Raw genomic sequence first — 14,594 nt, forward strand, 5'->3', positions numbered from 1 at the left:
CTCAGTAAGCAACTTAAGTCCCCTGCAAAGATAATCGCACACAGGTGGTGCCAGGTGGCTAATGACATGGTGGCGTCATGGTGCCCACAAACACTCACCCAGAGGAGCCCACACAGGGACAGAACACAGCCCTGCAGAATGTCTGAGTCAGGTGACACAGAGAACTACAAGAGTGCCCTGGGTGGGACTTGAACTGGAGGCCACGCTGTCCAGCTCCATGGGAACCCAGGGGGGGAGGCCACGCTGTCCAGCTCCATGGAGCCTCAGGGTAATGAGGATGAAGAGAGGTGGCCAGCCAGGACAGTCCTTCAGCTCCCGTGTGGGCTTCACTGCCCGCTGGGAGCTGGGGAACTGAGGCTGGAGGCTGGCCACTGGTTTGAGGGAGAGATCCAGGTCGATGGCCAATGACCTGGGTCATAGTCCTTGGCAGGGGGCAGGGGGTGCTTCTGCCTGCCCACTGTGCCTGGCAGCAGCCATCTGGAGCCAGACAGAGCCTGGTGGCGTCTGCTCTGCCCGCCGCCCCGCCAGCACCTGGCATTTGCACTGTGGAGATTGAGATCTGGAAGCAATTACCCCAGGTGAGCAGGCAGCAGGTGGGCGCCACCAGATGCCCAGATAGGCCCAGGCAGACGGGTCGGCTGGGCCACAGGCCCTCAGCCCTGCAGCTGCCCGGGGAAGGCTGGACTCCTGAGAGGCCCCTTTTCACTCCTGCTCCTTTATTGGTCCCTTTCTACTATTTGTGCCTTCGGTTTTATCACGTGCTTATTCTTCCCTTTAATCTCTGTGTTTGGTGCTCATCTAAGTCTCAGGTGTGTGCCTGGCGGTGGGTCTGCGCCTTGTCCTCCTTCTTCACGCTGTTAGTGGTGACGGTCGCATGGTGTGGAACTTGCCCTTAACCACTGTTCAGGACCCTCACGTGACTACATGACCCCCACGACCCACCCCAGCACTTCCTCTCCCCTCCTGGCCCGTGCCCACCACCCCATCTCCAGGGCTGACTGCTCTTGGCTCGTGTGAGTGGGCGTCCAGGCTCTGGTCTCTCTGACGGGCCTGTCCACTGAGCGGTGTCCTGTGCTGCACCCTCAGCCTCGGTCAGAATCTCCTTTTTGAGGTGAATCACACTCTGCCACGTAGGTGGGCCACACTCTGTGCACTGTCCTTCCATCAGTGGGTCCTGGGCTGCACCCACCTGCCGGTGGCTTCAACAGTGACCCCGTCCACAGGGTACGCACAGTGTCAGCCTCTGGTTTTGTCTGGGGACTCACACCTGAAGGACATTGCTGGGTCACATGGTGACTGGGTGCACTGGTGAGGGGCCGCCACTCTGCCTGGTTGCAGCTCTAAGGGTCACCTGCTACCCGTGTGTCCTCTGAGTGAGGCTCTGCCCACACCACCCCTGACGCCAAAGGTGTGGATTCTGACCTCCAGCTCTGCATACCCCCGGGAGTCCTCCGAGTCAGCTCGTCACCCTACCCAGTGCTGGCACTGCCCCACAGGCAAGGACGCAACCCCACACGACGGCCCCTCTTCAAAGGCCACTCCCAAGACTAGCTGCCCTCTGACCTCCAACTGGCCACACTCGGCCCTCAGCCTAGTAGCTCGCCTGCTCAGCTCCCGGAACCCAGGATGCTTCACTCACTCCCTGATGAGTTACTTAAGGGACAGTCTCAGGCCCTGGAGCAGATGCCCAGGGCCAGGTGTCTGGGAGGGGAGCCAGCTTGCCCCTAGGGTCACCCTCAGGCCCAGAGGCCCTCCCACCTACTTGCTAGTGTTCTCAGGAGTTCCACGGATTAGCGGACTGGACCCTGGTGACCGGCTCAGGCACAGCTCCCCGAGGCCTTGGTGCTTGGGCTGAATGCTCCCCTCCCTAGTCCTGCCCTGGTCATTCTGCCAACCAGGCCAACTCTGGGGGTCTCTACCCCCCCCCCACTTATTAGCACACAGAAGACTCTCACTCAGATCAGGAGACTCCAAGGGAAATTGTCCTGGGGCAGGTGTCCTGGTCCACCAGGATGGGAGCTGTGAATGGTCAAGAGAGGCCCGGCCAGGGGCCAACTCCAAGCCCCTGCACTCGCAGTGCCCTAGGGAAGGGCCTGCCGCCCATCTCTAGGTCTCTGGACACAGTGGTGGTGGGCAACGCAGGCCAGCCACAGCCTTCCCCTGGGGACATGGCCCTGTCCCCCACAGTCCTCCGTGAACACCCACGGCCTTCGAAGTGGCTCCAGCTCTCCCCCCTGTCAGGCCACGGCTCTCTCTGCCCCTCCTCCCCAGGAGTGCCCGGTGCTCTGGCGGTGGGGCTCTCACTGACCTGGCCCTCCCGAGCCTGTGTGTCGGGCCCAGGGGAAGCCAGCCCAGCCTGGCCCTCCTGCACGTCCCTGGCCAGCAGTCATTTTGCAGTTAGTGATTCATCCCTCGGCGCCTCCAGCTGGGCTGTCAGCCATTTGGGCCTTGAATGAGTCTGGGCCTGTTGGCGTGCCCAGCACTGAGCAGGCGCAGGGGCCCAGGTGAGCACGCCCCTCCACCTGCCACACCTGCTTCAAGCCCAGCCCCCGGCTTCCCGCGGCCCTGGGTTTGCTGCGAGAGGAGGGAGCACACCCACAGGAAGCCGCTCCTGCCTGAGAGGGTTGGGAGAGCCAGAGCCCAGCCTCACGGCACAGGACACCTCTTTTCTAAGAAAGCAGAGTGCCTCCTGCTGGGCACGCTGCAGAGGGCCACACTGGACAAGGGCAGCAGCGGGCCTCCAGCAGGCTCTGGGTGGGTCAGAGCCACGGTGGCCTCCCGGGGCCATAGACACAACTGGCGTGCACAGGGCAGGAGAGCAGCAGTCCAGCTGTCTGTCCACGCACCACCGTGGGCAGTGGGGGCCCAGGAGCGGAGTCCCAGCCTTACCCGGCACTTTTGAGCAGGTGACCTCACCTCACTTCCCTTTCCCCACCCAGGAGGAAGGAGCCTTTGGCTCAGGTCAAGATCAGGGGTGTGACGATGTCTGCCGGTGGGGAATATTAAAAGCTGGACTCACCTCCCTGCCCCATGCATGGTCACCAGTGTCATGGTGCTCAGGCAGCTGTAGCCCCGAGCCCAGCCTGGACTCCCCAGGGGCAGCCTCCTGCAGTGCCCCAAGCAGCCACACAGGGGCGCTGTTGGGGCTTGGTGGCCCAGCCCCTCCAGGCAGAGGGGCCAGGGGCAGCCCCGGCGCTCCACCCTCGGCTCTGCCATCCCAGTCCTGCTGCTGCAGCTGGAGGGTGGGGCCAGAGTTGGTGTCCTGGTTGTGTTGGGGCTGCCCACTGGACAGCCCTTTTCCCTCAGTGAACTTTACAGGGTTTGGTACCTGGCTCGCTGATGCTGTCCGCCCAGGGCGTCCACCACCCCAGGGGTGTCCCTCCTTCAGAGCCCAGGCAGGGGTTCTAAGCACAAGGCCTCTGCCTGCCCCTGCCCTGAGCAGGCGGTGGAGGGCTCACTGTGTGCTCGACAGGTTCTGCTGTACAGGGGCCTTCCTCTTCCCTGTGCCCTGCACCCCTGCCACATGAAGACCCTGTGGCTCCTCAGAGGAGCAGCCCTGTGCTCCTGGGACTGTGACAGCTGCCCAGAGGGGTCGTCCCGTGGGTGGTGGGGCTTCCTGTGCACTGACTTTGCAGCGCCCTAGGCTCCACTGGGGAGCAGCGGCCAGCCCAGCTCTCTGTGCCCCAAATCACCTGCACCTCCAATCACTGCCCACCACCCCCAGGGTCCAGGTTCTGTCCCCAGCACACCTGGGACGAAAGGTGCTGGGCCCACCTGCAGGACAGCCTGTGCACACCAACCCTGCTGAGCCCCAACCCTGGGGAGCGACTGGGCTCTGCCCCAGTGAGGTGCACTGGGGCTGTGACCGTGGCCCACCCAGACCTGCCCGAGGAGCCCACCCTGCCACTGGGCAGGAGCACACTGGTTTGGCTTCCTCCTGCCCCACTCTTGACTCAGGCAGCTGCCCAAGCAGGAAGGGACAGGGACGTGGCAGGGGTGTTGACAGCTGTGAGGGGGCCAGTGCCCCTGGGGTCTGGGCTTGTAGGGACCCTGCCCTTTCCCTACCAGTGGACTTTCTGGCTTCGTGTCTGAATTCCCTTCTGGGGCTCTGCCCCCTCCCCTGACAGTCTGCAAGGACCATCTGGAAGTCAGGCCTGGGGTGCAGGGGTGGGGTGGGGTGGGGGAGCGTGTGCCCCCCAGACCAGGCCGAGTGCACCCCCCTGCAGGGGAAGTCCTTGTGCATGGAACGGGGCCAGCAGGGGGCACAGCCCCTCCCTTGGCCCCTCTTGGGGGCCCAGGCCCTTCTGGCCGGTCTCTCCGCTGACAGCATGGAGCCGCACAGGCTCCTCTCACCCACCTTTCAGGGATCTCCAGCCAAGAGCCAGTGCAGGGAGGGGATTGGGGGGAGAGGCCTCCGCAAGCCCCGGAGCCCAAGCCCCCTCATCCCCCAGGCAAGGGCAGCCTGCAGAGGGGGCCTGGGGCCCCAGGAGGATTGGGGTGGGAACTTCTCTGCCTGAGATGGGAGCAGCGCCCCTTCCCCTGGGGTGGGCAGCTCTGCCATCTCCTTCCTGCTGGGCTCGCTGTCCACAGCAGCCCATTCTCCACAGAGCCGCAGCCTGGGGGCTTTGGGGCCCCAGAGGACCTGGATCCCCCTCCCAAGTTTAACAGCTGGGACATAAGGTTCAGGAGGGTGGGGACACATTGCAAGGCCACAGGGTACACTGTCACCCGCTACAGTTCCCTTAGCAGGGCCTGCAGCCCTGACCCCCGTGGGAGAAGATAAGAGGGTCCCCTCCACACAGCCTGGGAGAGGGGAGCAGTCACGGCCTGTGGCTGTCCCCACTGGGTCTCACACAGACCCCTCAGGGCCGTTGGTGGGTCTGTGACCACTCTGGGGTCTTCAGTGCTGGCTAAGCCCCCGAGGGCGCTAGATGCCAGATGAACAGGACCCGTTCAACTGTGATCAGAGTCTTCCGGGAAACTGAAGTCCTGTCCTGCAGTCCTCTCTGACTCCCCGAATCGCCCCTCGGGCCAGGAAGGGCTAGGGGCTGGGGCCGCGATCCACCGGGGGCTGCAGGCCACAGGTGCAGCACAGAGGAGCCTAGGGGTGGGGTGCAGACGGAAGCTGGTGGGTGCAGCCCCGGGAACTGCCAGAGCGCCCACCAGCTTCGGACTGCTGTCCGCGGGGGGCGGGGCGGGCAGCTGGGGACCCTCAGGGCCTCCCCGCCCCGTGCCCTCCCGCTGTATCTGGGCCGCGGCCTCACAGGCACCCGGCCACAGCTGGAACCCATTACGCCCCCAGCGCCTCCCGGGACGCTCTGCTAATAAGCGACCCTCTGTAAACGCTAGGAATGAGTCAGGTCTGAGCTGTGCGCGCTTTCCCGTCAGCGGGTGGCGCCGCCAATGCCCGGGGGACCGTAGGGGCGGGCGTGCGAGGGAGGTGGAGCCGGCTGGACCATGATCCTGGGTCTGCGGTGCTGTGCGCGGGGCCTGTTCCCTGCACAGAGTCGGAGGCCAGCGTCCCATGGCTGAGCCCCGTCCACCCCTTTTCCTCTTAGGAGGACAAGAGAGGGCTTGGAGCCTAGACACCTGGGGCCCTGCTCGGCCCAGGAGAGGGGCAGGCGCCACTGGCCCTGGGCCCATCCTGGAGCCTGGCTGGGCGTCCTCTGTGAGAATGAGCAGGGGCCATGCCCAAGACCTCCCAGGGACTGAGACCCTCACCCCTGGGGAAAAGGAAGTAGGGGTGCAGCTGAAGGCCCCTCAACCCGACCCTGGGCTCACACCCACTTGGCATTTGCCAGGTAACTGCCCTTCACAGGGCTGCTGGGGATCAGGATGGGGCCTCTCCAGGAGCCAGGCAGAGCCTGGGTTTGGGGTGACTGCTAGCAGTCTGTGGTCAGTGCAGGAGAGAGGCCAGTGTGTTCAGGGTCCAGAGGGAGGAGGCAGTGTCTGAGGGAGAAGCATCCCCCTCTCGCTTCCAGAGTTGGGCACAGTGGGAGGACCCCTCTGTTCCTGCTGGCCTTCGATCCCCATCTGACCCAAGAAGCTGCGTTTCTCTGCTGTGGCCTAGAAACAAAGGCACCGGCCTCCTAGCACCCCAGAGAGGACAGCTGTGACCCTCCAGCTGAGTCCGATGAGCTGGCTCACAGGTGGCACAGGCCTGTGGGCGGTACTGGATCCCTGGTCTCCATTCTGTGTTGCAGGTGGTGACTTGGGTGACCTGCTCAGCCTCTCCCACCCTCCCCCGGGCACTTTGACCTCTTGGGTGATGGTGGAGGACTCCCTCCACTGGCTCCTAGGGGTGCCTGGCAGGTGCCCATATTTAGCACCACAGGTGTCTCTGGGTGTCTTTCAGAGGTTGGAGGAGACCATCCTCAGCCCCACGGCCAGCAGGGAAGATCGGGGACTCACTGTGCGAGGGGAGGCCTCGCCCACCCCCCTGCCTGCCCGCATCCGTGAGATCGTGGCCAGCAGCCTGCGGGAGGAGCCACCCCAAGGTGAGGGAAGTCGGGCGCTGATCTGGGCTCAGGCCTACCCCACCCAGAGCTGCCTGCGGCCTGCAGCCCTCCACAGAGGTGCACCACCCGAGGGTGGGGACAACATCAGCCTCGAGATGACACGTCTCCATCTTTCCCTGGCCCCCACCCACCCGGCCCTGAGCCTGGCCCAGCCCCAGCCCCTCCCTGCTCGGTCCCTGCACAAGGCCACCTGAAACTCCCTCAGGACATGGTCCCAGCAGCCCCTTTGAAGGCTGAAGCTCTGCCTGGCTTTCTGGGGGACGCCAGCACCCGCCCTGCGTGCAGTAGGGACAGAGAACACCACTCATGTTTAGAAGAGCAACTTCACTCTCTGGGACGAGGTCCTGCCACCCTGGGGCAGGCAGCCCGACTCTGGGCGCCCAGCATCGGGGAGATCAGGGAGGGTGCTGGCCTGGCCAGCCAGCTGACCAGGTGCTGTGCCCACAGGGGTGCTGGAGCCACCTGCCTCTCTGGTCCACATGCATGAGGAAAGGGAGCTGCTGCAAGAGGAGCTGGCCCGGCTGGAGGACCTGCTGGCCCAGTCAAGCACCGAGCAGGCAGAGCTGGCCGGCAGGTACCAGGCTGTCAGCCACAGGGTGAGTGCCACTGGTGCTTGGCAGCCGGCCGTGCAGGTGGCGCTGTGGTTTTACCTGGGGGCCATCAGCAAGTCTCAGGACCAAGCACATCCAGGCCCCGGGCAGTGGACGGGGACACTGAGGCTGGGAAAGTGAGACAGTGCTGGGCCAGGCCGGGTCTTGCTAGGCAGCACCCACAGCAGCCGCTTCCGAAGCAGAGCTGAACGTGGGGTGGTGCAGGGCCTTCCTGAGCTCTGTGTGGCAGGACAGAGGGGGTGGCCGCTCACCAGGGCCACGAGGGCCTGGAGGACTTCCCAGGGTAGATGGCAGCACCTGTTCCCCGGTGACTCCCACCTGGGAGCTCCTCAGGGCAGGGTGCCGAGGGCCGTCCTGGTCCTGCCTGGGAGCACACAAGCCCACCCAGCCTGCCCTTCCCTCCAGCCCCCTGTACCCTTGGCAGGCCTGGGTGGGTGGGGAGGGGAATCTTCTTCCTAGCACTGGGCGGGAGATGTGGGAACAGGCCCAGGGAATTGAAGCCACAGAAGTCCTGCCACAGGAAACCGTGAGTCAGAGCGCGGAGTGGACTCAGTAGGACTAGATACCTCCAGGCTGGGCCCCCAGGACCCTGCCTTCCACCTGCCCTCATCCCAGGCCTTCCCCCAGCCACGGCTGGCTGGGCCCTGGTTCAGGTCACCAGTAGTGATGGTGTGGCCCTGGGTGTGATTCCTGACAGCCATGGGTGACTGCCTGAATGTCCCTCAGACCACCCAGAGTGCTGCTCTGGGTTGGCCGCCTGGGGACCTGGGGCCTGGTCAGGTGTGTGTGTTCCTGCCCTCTCTGGACAGGGCCTGGGGTGGAAGACAGTGCTGGGAGGTGGCCTAGGCTGGAGGAGTCCTGGCTTGTGCCCTCTGGGTAGGGGTTCAGGGTTCGTGGCCCAGAGCTGCCCTCAAACCCTCCACTGTGCCCCTGAGCCCCGAGTCCCTGGTGTACCCGTCTGAAGTGAGCTGGGGGACGGTTGTCAGGCCCCTCTGGGCCTACCAGGCCAGTGTGGGGTCAGCTCAGCCAGGGTCTCCTTTCCTCCCTCCTCTGCTGGCCACAGGTGCTGGGCACAGGGATGGGGTGTGGACAGCCACCATCTGGCCCAGACCCCACCCAAACCCCATTACGGACACCAGCTCCTGCCGGGAGGCCCTCTTTCTTGCCCCTGCCCAGAGTGGGCTTTCCAAGATGCCCTGCCCCTGCCCAGCAGGGTAAGAACCGCCGGCCAGGTCTGCCACTCCTGTCCAGATGCAGGCCCGCCTGGAGGCCACCCAGGCTCGGCTGCGGAGGTCAGAGCTGGAGCACAGTGTGGACCTGCAGGAGGCTCTTGGCCGTCTGGAGGCCGCAGAGCAGAGGTGAGACCACAGCAGGCTGCCAGAGCTGGACCCCTGCGCCCAGACAGCGGACCTGCTTCCCCGTGGCTCCTGCAGACAGCTTTGTGTCAGCCCTGCCTGTGAGAGGTGGTGGAGGCTGGGGCAGGGGGCGGGGCAGGGGCGGGACCGCTCTCCCACATCCTGCGGCCAGGGCCCAGCAGAAAGCAGGAAGGGTCAGCCCCACTCTGCTGTGCACCTCTCAGGGGCTCTGGTGGTGCGGGACCCCCCTGCCCAGCCTCTGAGGGTGGCCACACATTGGCCCGGCCAACCTGGGACGCCTCTCTCTGCCTCTCCCTAGGGTTCAGCCTCAACTCCTGGGAACTTTTGGTTTCAGCCTTAACTCCTGGGAACAGAGCTCTCGCTCAGCTCTTGTTCACCCTAACCCGAACCTGGCACCCCAAAGCAAAGGCAGAGCCCCAGCACTAACCCAGCCCCAGCACTAACCCAACCCCAGCACTAACCCAGCCCCAGCACTAGCCCAGCCCCACCACTAACCCAGCCCCAGCACTAGCCCAGCCCCAGCACTAACCCAGACCCAGCACTAACCCAGCCCCAGTCCTAACCCCACCCTAATCCAGCCCCAGCACTAACCCAGCCCCAGCACTAGCCCAGCCCCAGCACTGACCCAGCCCCAGCACTAACCCCACCCTAATCCAGCCCCAGAACTAACCCAGCCCCCAGCACTAACCTAGTCCCAGCAGTAACCCAGCCCCAGCACTAACCCAGCCCCAGCACTGACCTAGCACCCCACCAGGAACCTCAGCCCCCCATTCATGGCCCCACCCAGGCTGTCACAGCACTCCGGCTGGAGCTCCAGCACCCCAGGTCCGCAGCCCCATGACAGGGTCTTGGGACAGAGGGGCTCTCAGCAGGGCCCCAGCAGCGCAGACCTGGGAGGCTTAACATTCCAGAATACTTCCTGAAGGTGTAGGCGGCCCTCCCTCCGGGAATCTGGAGAAGTGCTTGGAAGCATGTTGAAAACCAGCCTTGGGGAGGAGGCTGGGCCCGAGGCTGTGGTCTTGCAGCAGGTCTGGGGGTCTGGCTCCCCAGCAGCTGGGGGTCCCTGACTGCTGTGCGTGCAGACCTGCTGCAGGACAGGCCCCAGGGCTGTGCCCCCAGGCCCCCTGACTCCCTCTCTGGCCGGCCTGCCCAGGGCCTCCTTCCCCATTCTCCACAGGTGGCCCCTGCAGAGCCCAGGGGCCTCCCAGACTGAGAGCCAGAGGCACGGGGCAGAGCTGGGGACAGGGCGAGGCTTGGGCTAGGAGAGCCCCTTCATGCTGCCTCTGAGAGGGCCATGGCGGGGGGTCAGCGTGGCATGAGGTAAAGCCGGGCCCAGGGCCTTGGGGCCCCTGGAGCCTTGGCCTGGGACTAGGGCTGAGCCCTCTCTGAGGAGGCCCCATCTTGCAGGAGCTGCAGCCTTTCTCAGGTGAACACACTCCTGCGGGCACAGCTGCAGCACATGAAGGGGGCCAACAGCCAGCTGGCCCGGGAGCTGGCCAACACCACCGCCGGCATGTTCCGCCTGCAGCGTGAGCTGGAGCGCAGGGAGGTGCGGCTGGGCACCAGAGGGGTCCTACCTGGGTGGACACACCAGAGGGGTCCACCACTGTGGATGCTGCCTGTGGGCGGGTCACGGACCAGGGAGGGTACAGCGACTTCACCTGGTCCCTCCTGGGGCCAGGGCTCATCCTGGGCTGGGTCACAGCGGTCAGTGGAGTGGGGACACCCCAGCCCCTCTCCTTTTGGGGGAAGACCCAGCCCCTGAGGACCGAGGAGCTGAGCAAGTCTGGTGGCAGGGCAGAGCCCTGGAGGGGCCTGGCTGGGCCCCGGGGCTCCCTGCAACTGCCCGTCCACAGTATTCGCCTGCGGGGATGACCCCTCCCTGGCCTGGACCCAGGTGTGCAGCCTTGGCCAGCGGGCTCTCTGTAGCTGAGAAGGCCCTGAGGGGCTGAAGGTGCCCACGGCCCTCAGTGAGAGGGGCTGAGGGTGCCCACAGCCCCTGCACACCGTGGACAAGATGCTCTCTCCAGGTGGAGACGGAAGCAGGGGCTGGCTGCCCGGGTCTGGGCCTCAGGCAGAAAGACCAGCTGTGGGCGTAAAGCCAGCGGGGAGGGCTGGACTCGGCCACGCAGGCCCCATAGCTGTTGCTCCTGTCCACAGCAGCCTGGACCCTCTGCCACCACCCCAGGTGGAAGGAGGGTGTCAGTGAGCCGCCTGAGGTGGGAGGGTGCCCTGTCTCGTAGGGTGTCCCCAGGAGCTGCGTCTGCCACCACCGGGATCTCTAATAGCAGGACTGTGACACAGCACTGCTGAGACCGCTCCCCCGTCACGGGTCCTGGGGTGCAGCGGGTGGTCCCACGGCACCCACAGTTTCCTCCTGTGAGCGGGGTGCCTTGGAGGGGCTCCCGAGTTCACTCTGGCCCTTGCTCCTGGGGAGGGGTCTGGGAGAGTCCTCCCTGCCCTGCCTCTGCCCTGCCGGAGGGGGTGGACCCTGCCCCTGGAGCCCCTGGGGGCTCGGCCTGGCCTGGCCGTGTGCAGCTGCCCGAGGGTCTCTGTGGACTTGCTCGAGCTCATCGCTCCTGGGCCTTCGCTGTGTGGGGAAGGGAGTCACCACCAGGCCCAGCCCTCTGCCCTCACCCCAGTGGGAAGCACCCTCCTGGTGGCCAGACGGCCGGGGGCGCCTCCTGGGGCCTGCGCCGCCAGGCTGCTCCTGCTCTGGGCTCTGACCTGGCACATCCGCCCGCATGAATCCCAGCACCGCAGGCTTCTCCTCGATTCCTTCCCACGCACCCCCTGGCCACTCGTCCACCTCCTGGCTCGTGGGTGCGTGTGAGAAACAGTTATCTTGTGGTCCAGTGTCCACCATTTCCAAGACCTGAGTTGTCCGCTTCTCCTGGGTCCTCGACACGATGCTCCGTCTCCTTCTGTCTGAGGATTTTTATCATTTATCTATATGCACACTTAGTTGTAGATGGACCTGATATCTTATTTATTTATTTTTATGTGGTGCTGAGCATGGAGCCCAGTGAGGCAAGTGAGGCAAGGGCTCTGCCACTGAGCCACAGCCACAGCCGGTTTTTTATTTAACTCATTTTTTAGCTGTTTATTTCCTGTGGAACTCTGTGGAACCTCTTGGGGAACTGGGGGAAGGCAATATTTTCCAGGAAGAATTCCATCTGCTTCTGAGGGTGCTCAGGGCCACGCCTGGGAAATGCTCGCTCTGGGCCTGCAGCGGTCCAGGGTGTCGCCTGTACCTCCACACCCTGTCTGCTTGCCTCCAGTGTGCTGGACAGCAGCTTCTCCTGTGGGCACACGTGTGTGCACGTGGGCATGGTGTGTGAGTGTGTGTGTGTGAGGGAGTGCCTGTGAGTGCCTGTGTGCACATAGTGTGTGTGAGTGTGTGTGTGAGTGTGTGTGAGTGTGTGTGAGTGTATGAGCATGTGTGTGTGCATGGTGTGTATAAGGAAGTGCCTGTGAGTGCCTGTATGCACATAGTGTGTGTAGGTGTGTGTGTGTGAGTGTATGAGCATGTGTGTATGTGTGGTGTGTATAAGGCAGTGCATGTGAGTGCCTGTGTGCACATAGTATGTGTGGGTATGTGAGTGTGTGTGAGTGTATGAACATGTGTGTATGTGTGGTGTGTGTGAGGGAGTGCATGTGAGTGCATGTATACACATAGTATGTGTGGGTGTGTGAGTGTGTGTGAGTGTATGAGCATGTGTGTGTGTGGTGTGTGTAAAGGAGTGTGCCTGTGAGTGCCTGTGTGCACATAGTGTGTGTGGGTGTGTGTCTGTGAGAGTATGAGCATGTATGTATGTGTGGTGTGTGTAAGGGAGTGCATGTGAGTGCATGTATACACATAGTATGTGTGGGTGTGTGAGTGTGTGTGAGTGTATGAGCATGTGTGAGTGTGGTGTGTGTAAGGGAGTGCATGTGAGTGCCTGTGTGCACATAGTGTGTGTGGGTGTGTGAGTGTCTGTGAGTGTATGAGCATGTGTGTATGTGTGGTGTGTGTAAGGGAGTGTGCCTGTGAGTGCCTGTGTGCACATAGTGTGTGTGGGTGTGTGAGTGTCTGTGTCTGAGCATGTGTGTGTGCATGGTGTAAAAGAGTGCATGTGAGTGCCTGTATGCACATAGTGTGTGGGTGTGTGTGTGTGTGTGCACATGGTGTGTGTAAGGGAGTGTGCGTGTGAGTGCCTGTATGCACATAGTGTGTGTGGGTGTGTGAGTGTGTGTGTGTGCACATGGTGTGTGTAAGGGAGTGTGTGTGAGTGCCTGTATGCACAAGTGTGTGTGGGTGTGTGAGTGTGTGGGTTTATGAGCGTGTGTGTGGTATATGTGGGTGTGTGTGAATGTGTGTGTATGTGGTGTACGTGGGTGTGTGTGAATGCGTGTGTGGATGTGTGTGTGTGTGAGTGTGTGTATGGTGTACGTGGGTGTGTGGGAATGCGTGTGTGGATGTGAGTGTGTGTGTGGTGTACGTGGGTGTGTGGGAATGCGTGTGTGGATGTGTGTGTGTGTGGTGTACGTGGGTGTGTGGGAATGCGTGTGTGGATGTGTGTGTGTGTGAGTGTGTGTGTGGTGTACGTGGGTGTGTGTGTGGTGTACGTGGGTGTGTGGGAATGCGTGTGTGGATGTGTGTGTGTGGTGTACGTGGGTGTGTGGGAATGCGTGTGTGTGTGAGTGTGTGTGAGTGTGTGTGTGGTGTACGTGAGTGTGTCTTTGGTGTACGTGGGTGTGTATGTGAATGCGTGTGTGGATGTGTGTGTGTGAGTGTGTCTGTGGTGTACGTGGGTGTGTGGGAATGCGTGTGTGGATGTGTGTGAGTGTGTGTGAGTGTGTGTGTGGATGTGTGTGTGTGAGTGTGTGTGTGATGTACGTGGGTGTGTGTGAATGCGTGTGTGGATGTGTGTGTGTGAGTGTGGTGTACGTGGGTGTGTGGGAATGCGTGTGTGGATGTGTGTGTGTGTGAGTGTGTGTGTGGATGTGTGTGTGTGAGTGTGTGTGTGGTGTACGTGGGTGTGTGGGAATGCGTGTGTGGATGTGTGTGTGTGAGTGTGTGTGTGGTGTACGTGGGTGTATGGGAATGCGTGTGTGGATGTGTGTGTGTGAGTGTGTGTGTGGATGTGTGTGTGTGAGTGTGTGTGTGGTGTACGTGGGTGTGTGGGAATGCGTGTGTGGATGTGTGTGTGTGAGTGTGTGTGTGGTGTACGTGGGTGTGTGGGAATGCGTGTGTGGATGTGTGTGTGTGTGAGTGTGTGTGTGGTGTATGTGGGTGTGTGGGAATGCGTGTGTGGATGTGTGTGAGTGTGTGTGTGTGAGTGTGTGTGTGGTGTACGTGAGTGTGTGTGTGGTGTACGTGGGTGGGTGTGTGGTGTACGTGGGTGTGTGGGAATGCGTGTGTGGATGTGTGTGAGTGTGTGTGTGTGAGTGTGTGTGTGGTGTACGTGGGTGAGTGTGTGGTGTACGTGGGTGTGTGTGAGTGTGCGCGTGGCCTGGGAGTGTGGCGTGTGTGCGTGGCTTGAAGCTGCAGCTCGCCTCTGGCCCACCCGCCCTGCTGCACTGGGGACACTGCGCAGGATGTGCCTGGGTTTGGCTGGGCCTCAGGGCCCTTGGGTCAAGGAACAAGTTTCTCCGTTTGGCAAGAAATTGCCTCCTTGGCTCCAGACCCCACTAGGTCCGCCTGAGGCTTCACCCTGGATCTCCAAGAGGTACCACAAAGTTCCACGGGAAATAAGCAGCTAGAAAATGAGTTAAAAAATTAAAAATCACCCCAAACAGAAGGAGACCAAGCATCGTGAGGTGGACCCAGGAGAAGCCGTCAACTCAGGTCTGCCTGATGGCACGCCTCTGCTGCTATAGAACCCTCAATAGCTCCCACTGTGGCCGGCCAGCCTGCCCAGGGAGAGGGGCTGGGTCTGCAGACTTGGGCTCCGTGGGGTGGTGTGGAGAAGACGTCTCTTCCCGCCCTGGATGGTCACTCCAGAGGTGGGGTGTGCCTGGCCCAGTGAGCTCCCCGCTGTGGCCCGGCACACTGCACTGAGGGTGTGTGAAGGGGTCCTGGGCTCGCCAGGGGAGAGGCTCAGATG

General features: G+C 62.6%; 2 protein-coding genes across 5 annotated transcripts in view; one reads left to right on the forward strand and one right to left on the reverse strand.

The window, feature by feature from the left end:
- Mab21l4 (mab-21 like 4) overlaps nucleotides 1-2,548 on the reverse strand; it is a 16,601-nt gene extending 14,053 nt beyond the window's left edge. The window contains exon 1 of the mRNA XM_078018432.1: nucleotides 2,309-2,548. The gene's annotated coding sequence lies outside the window, so the exon portion shown is untranslated. The remainder of the gene's footprint in view (nucleotides 1-2,308) is intronic.
- The window catches only part of Crocc2 (ciliary rootlet coiled-coil, rootletin family member 2), a 58,341-nt gene that overhangs the window by 1,766 nt on the left and 41,981 nt on the right, over nucleotides 1-14,594 (forward strand). For all 4 annotated transcript variants that reach the window (XM_078018415.1, XM_078018416.1, XM_078018417.1 and 1 more), the window contains exons 2-5: nucleotides 6,356-6,497; nucleotides 6,966-7,114; nucleotides 8,381-8,487; nucleotides 9,913-10,054. In XM_078018415.1, the coding sequence (XP_077874541.1) occupies nucleotides 6,356-6,497; nucleotides 6,966-7,114; nucleotides 8,381-8,487; nucleotides 9,913-10,054 (540 nt within the window). The remainder of the gene's footprint in view (nucleotides 1-6,355; nucleotides 6,498-6,965; nucleotides 7,115-8,380; nucleotides 8,488-9,912; nucleotides 10,055-14,594) is intronic.

The sequence above is a fragment of the Ictidomys tridecemlineatus genome, chromosome 7 (genome assembly GCF_052094955.1).
Source record: "Ictidomys tridecemlineatus isolate mIctTri1 chromosome 7, mIctTri1.hap1, whole genome shotgun sequence".
Lineage (NCBI taxonomy): Eukaryota > Metazoa > Chordata > Mammalia > Rodentia > Sciuridae > Ictidomys > Ictidomys tridecemlineatus.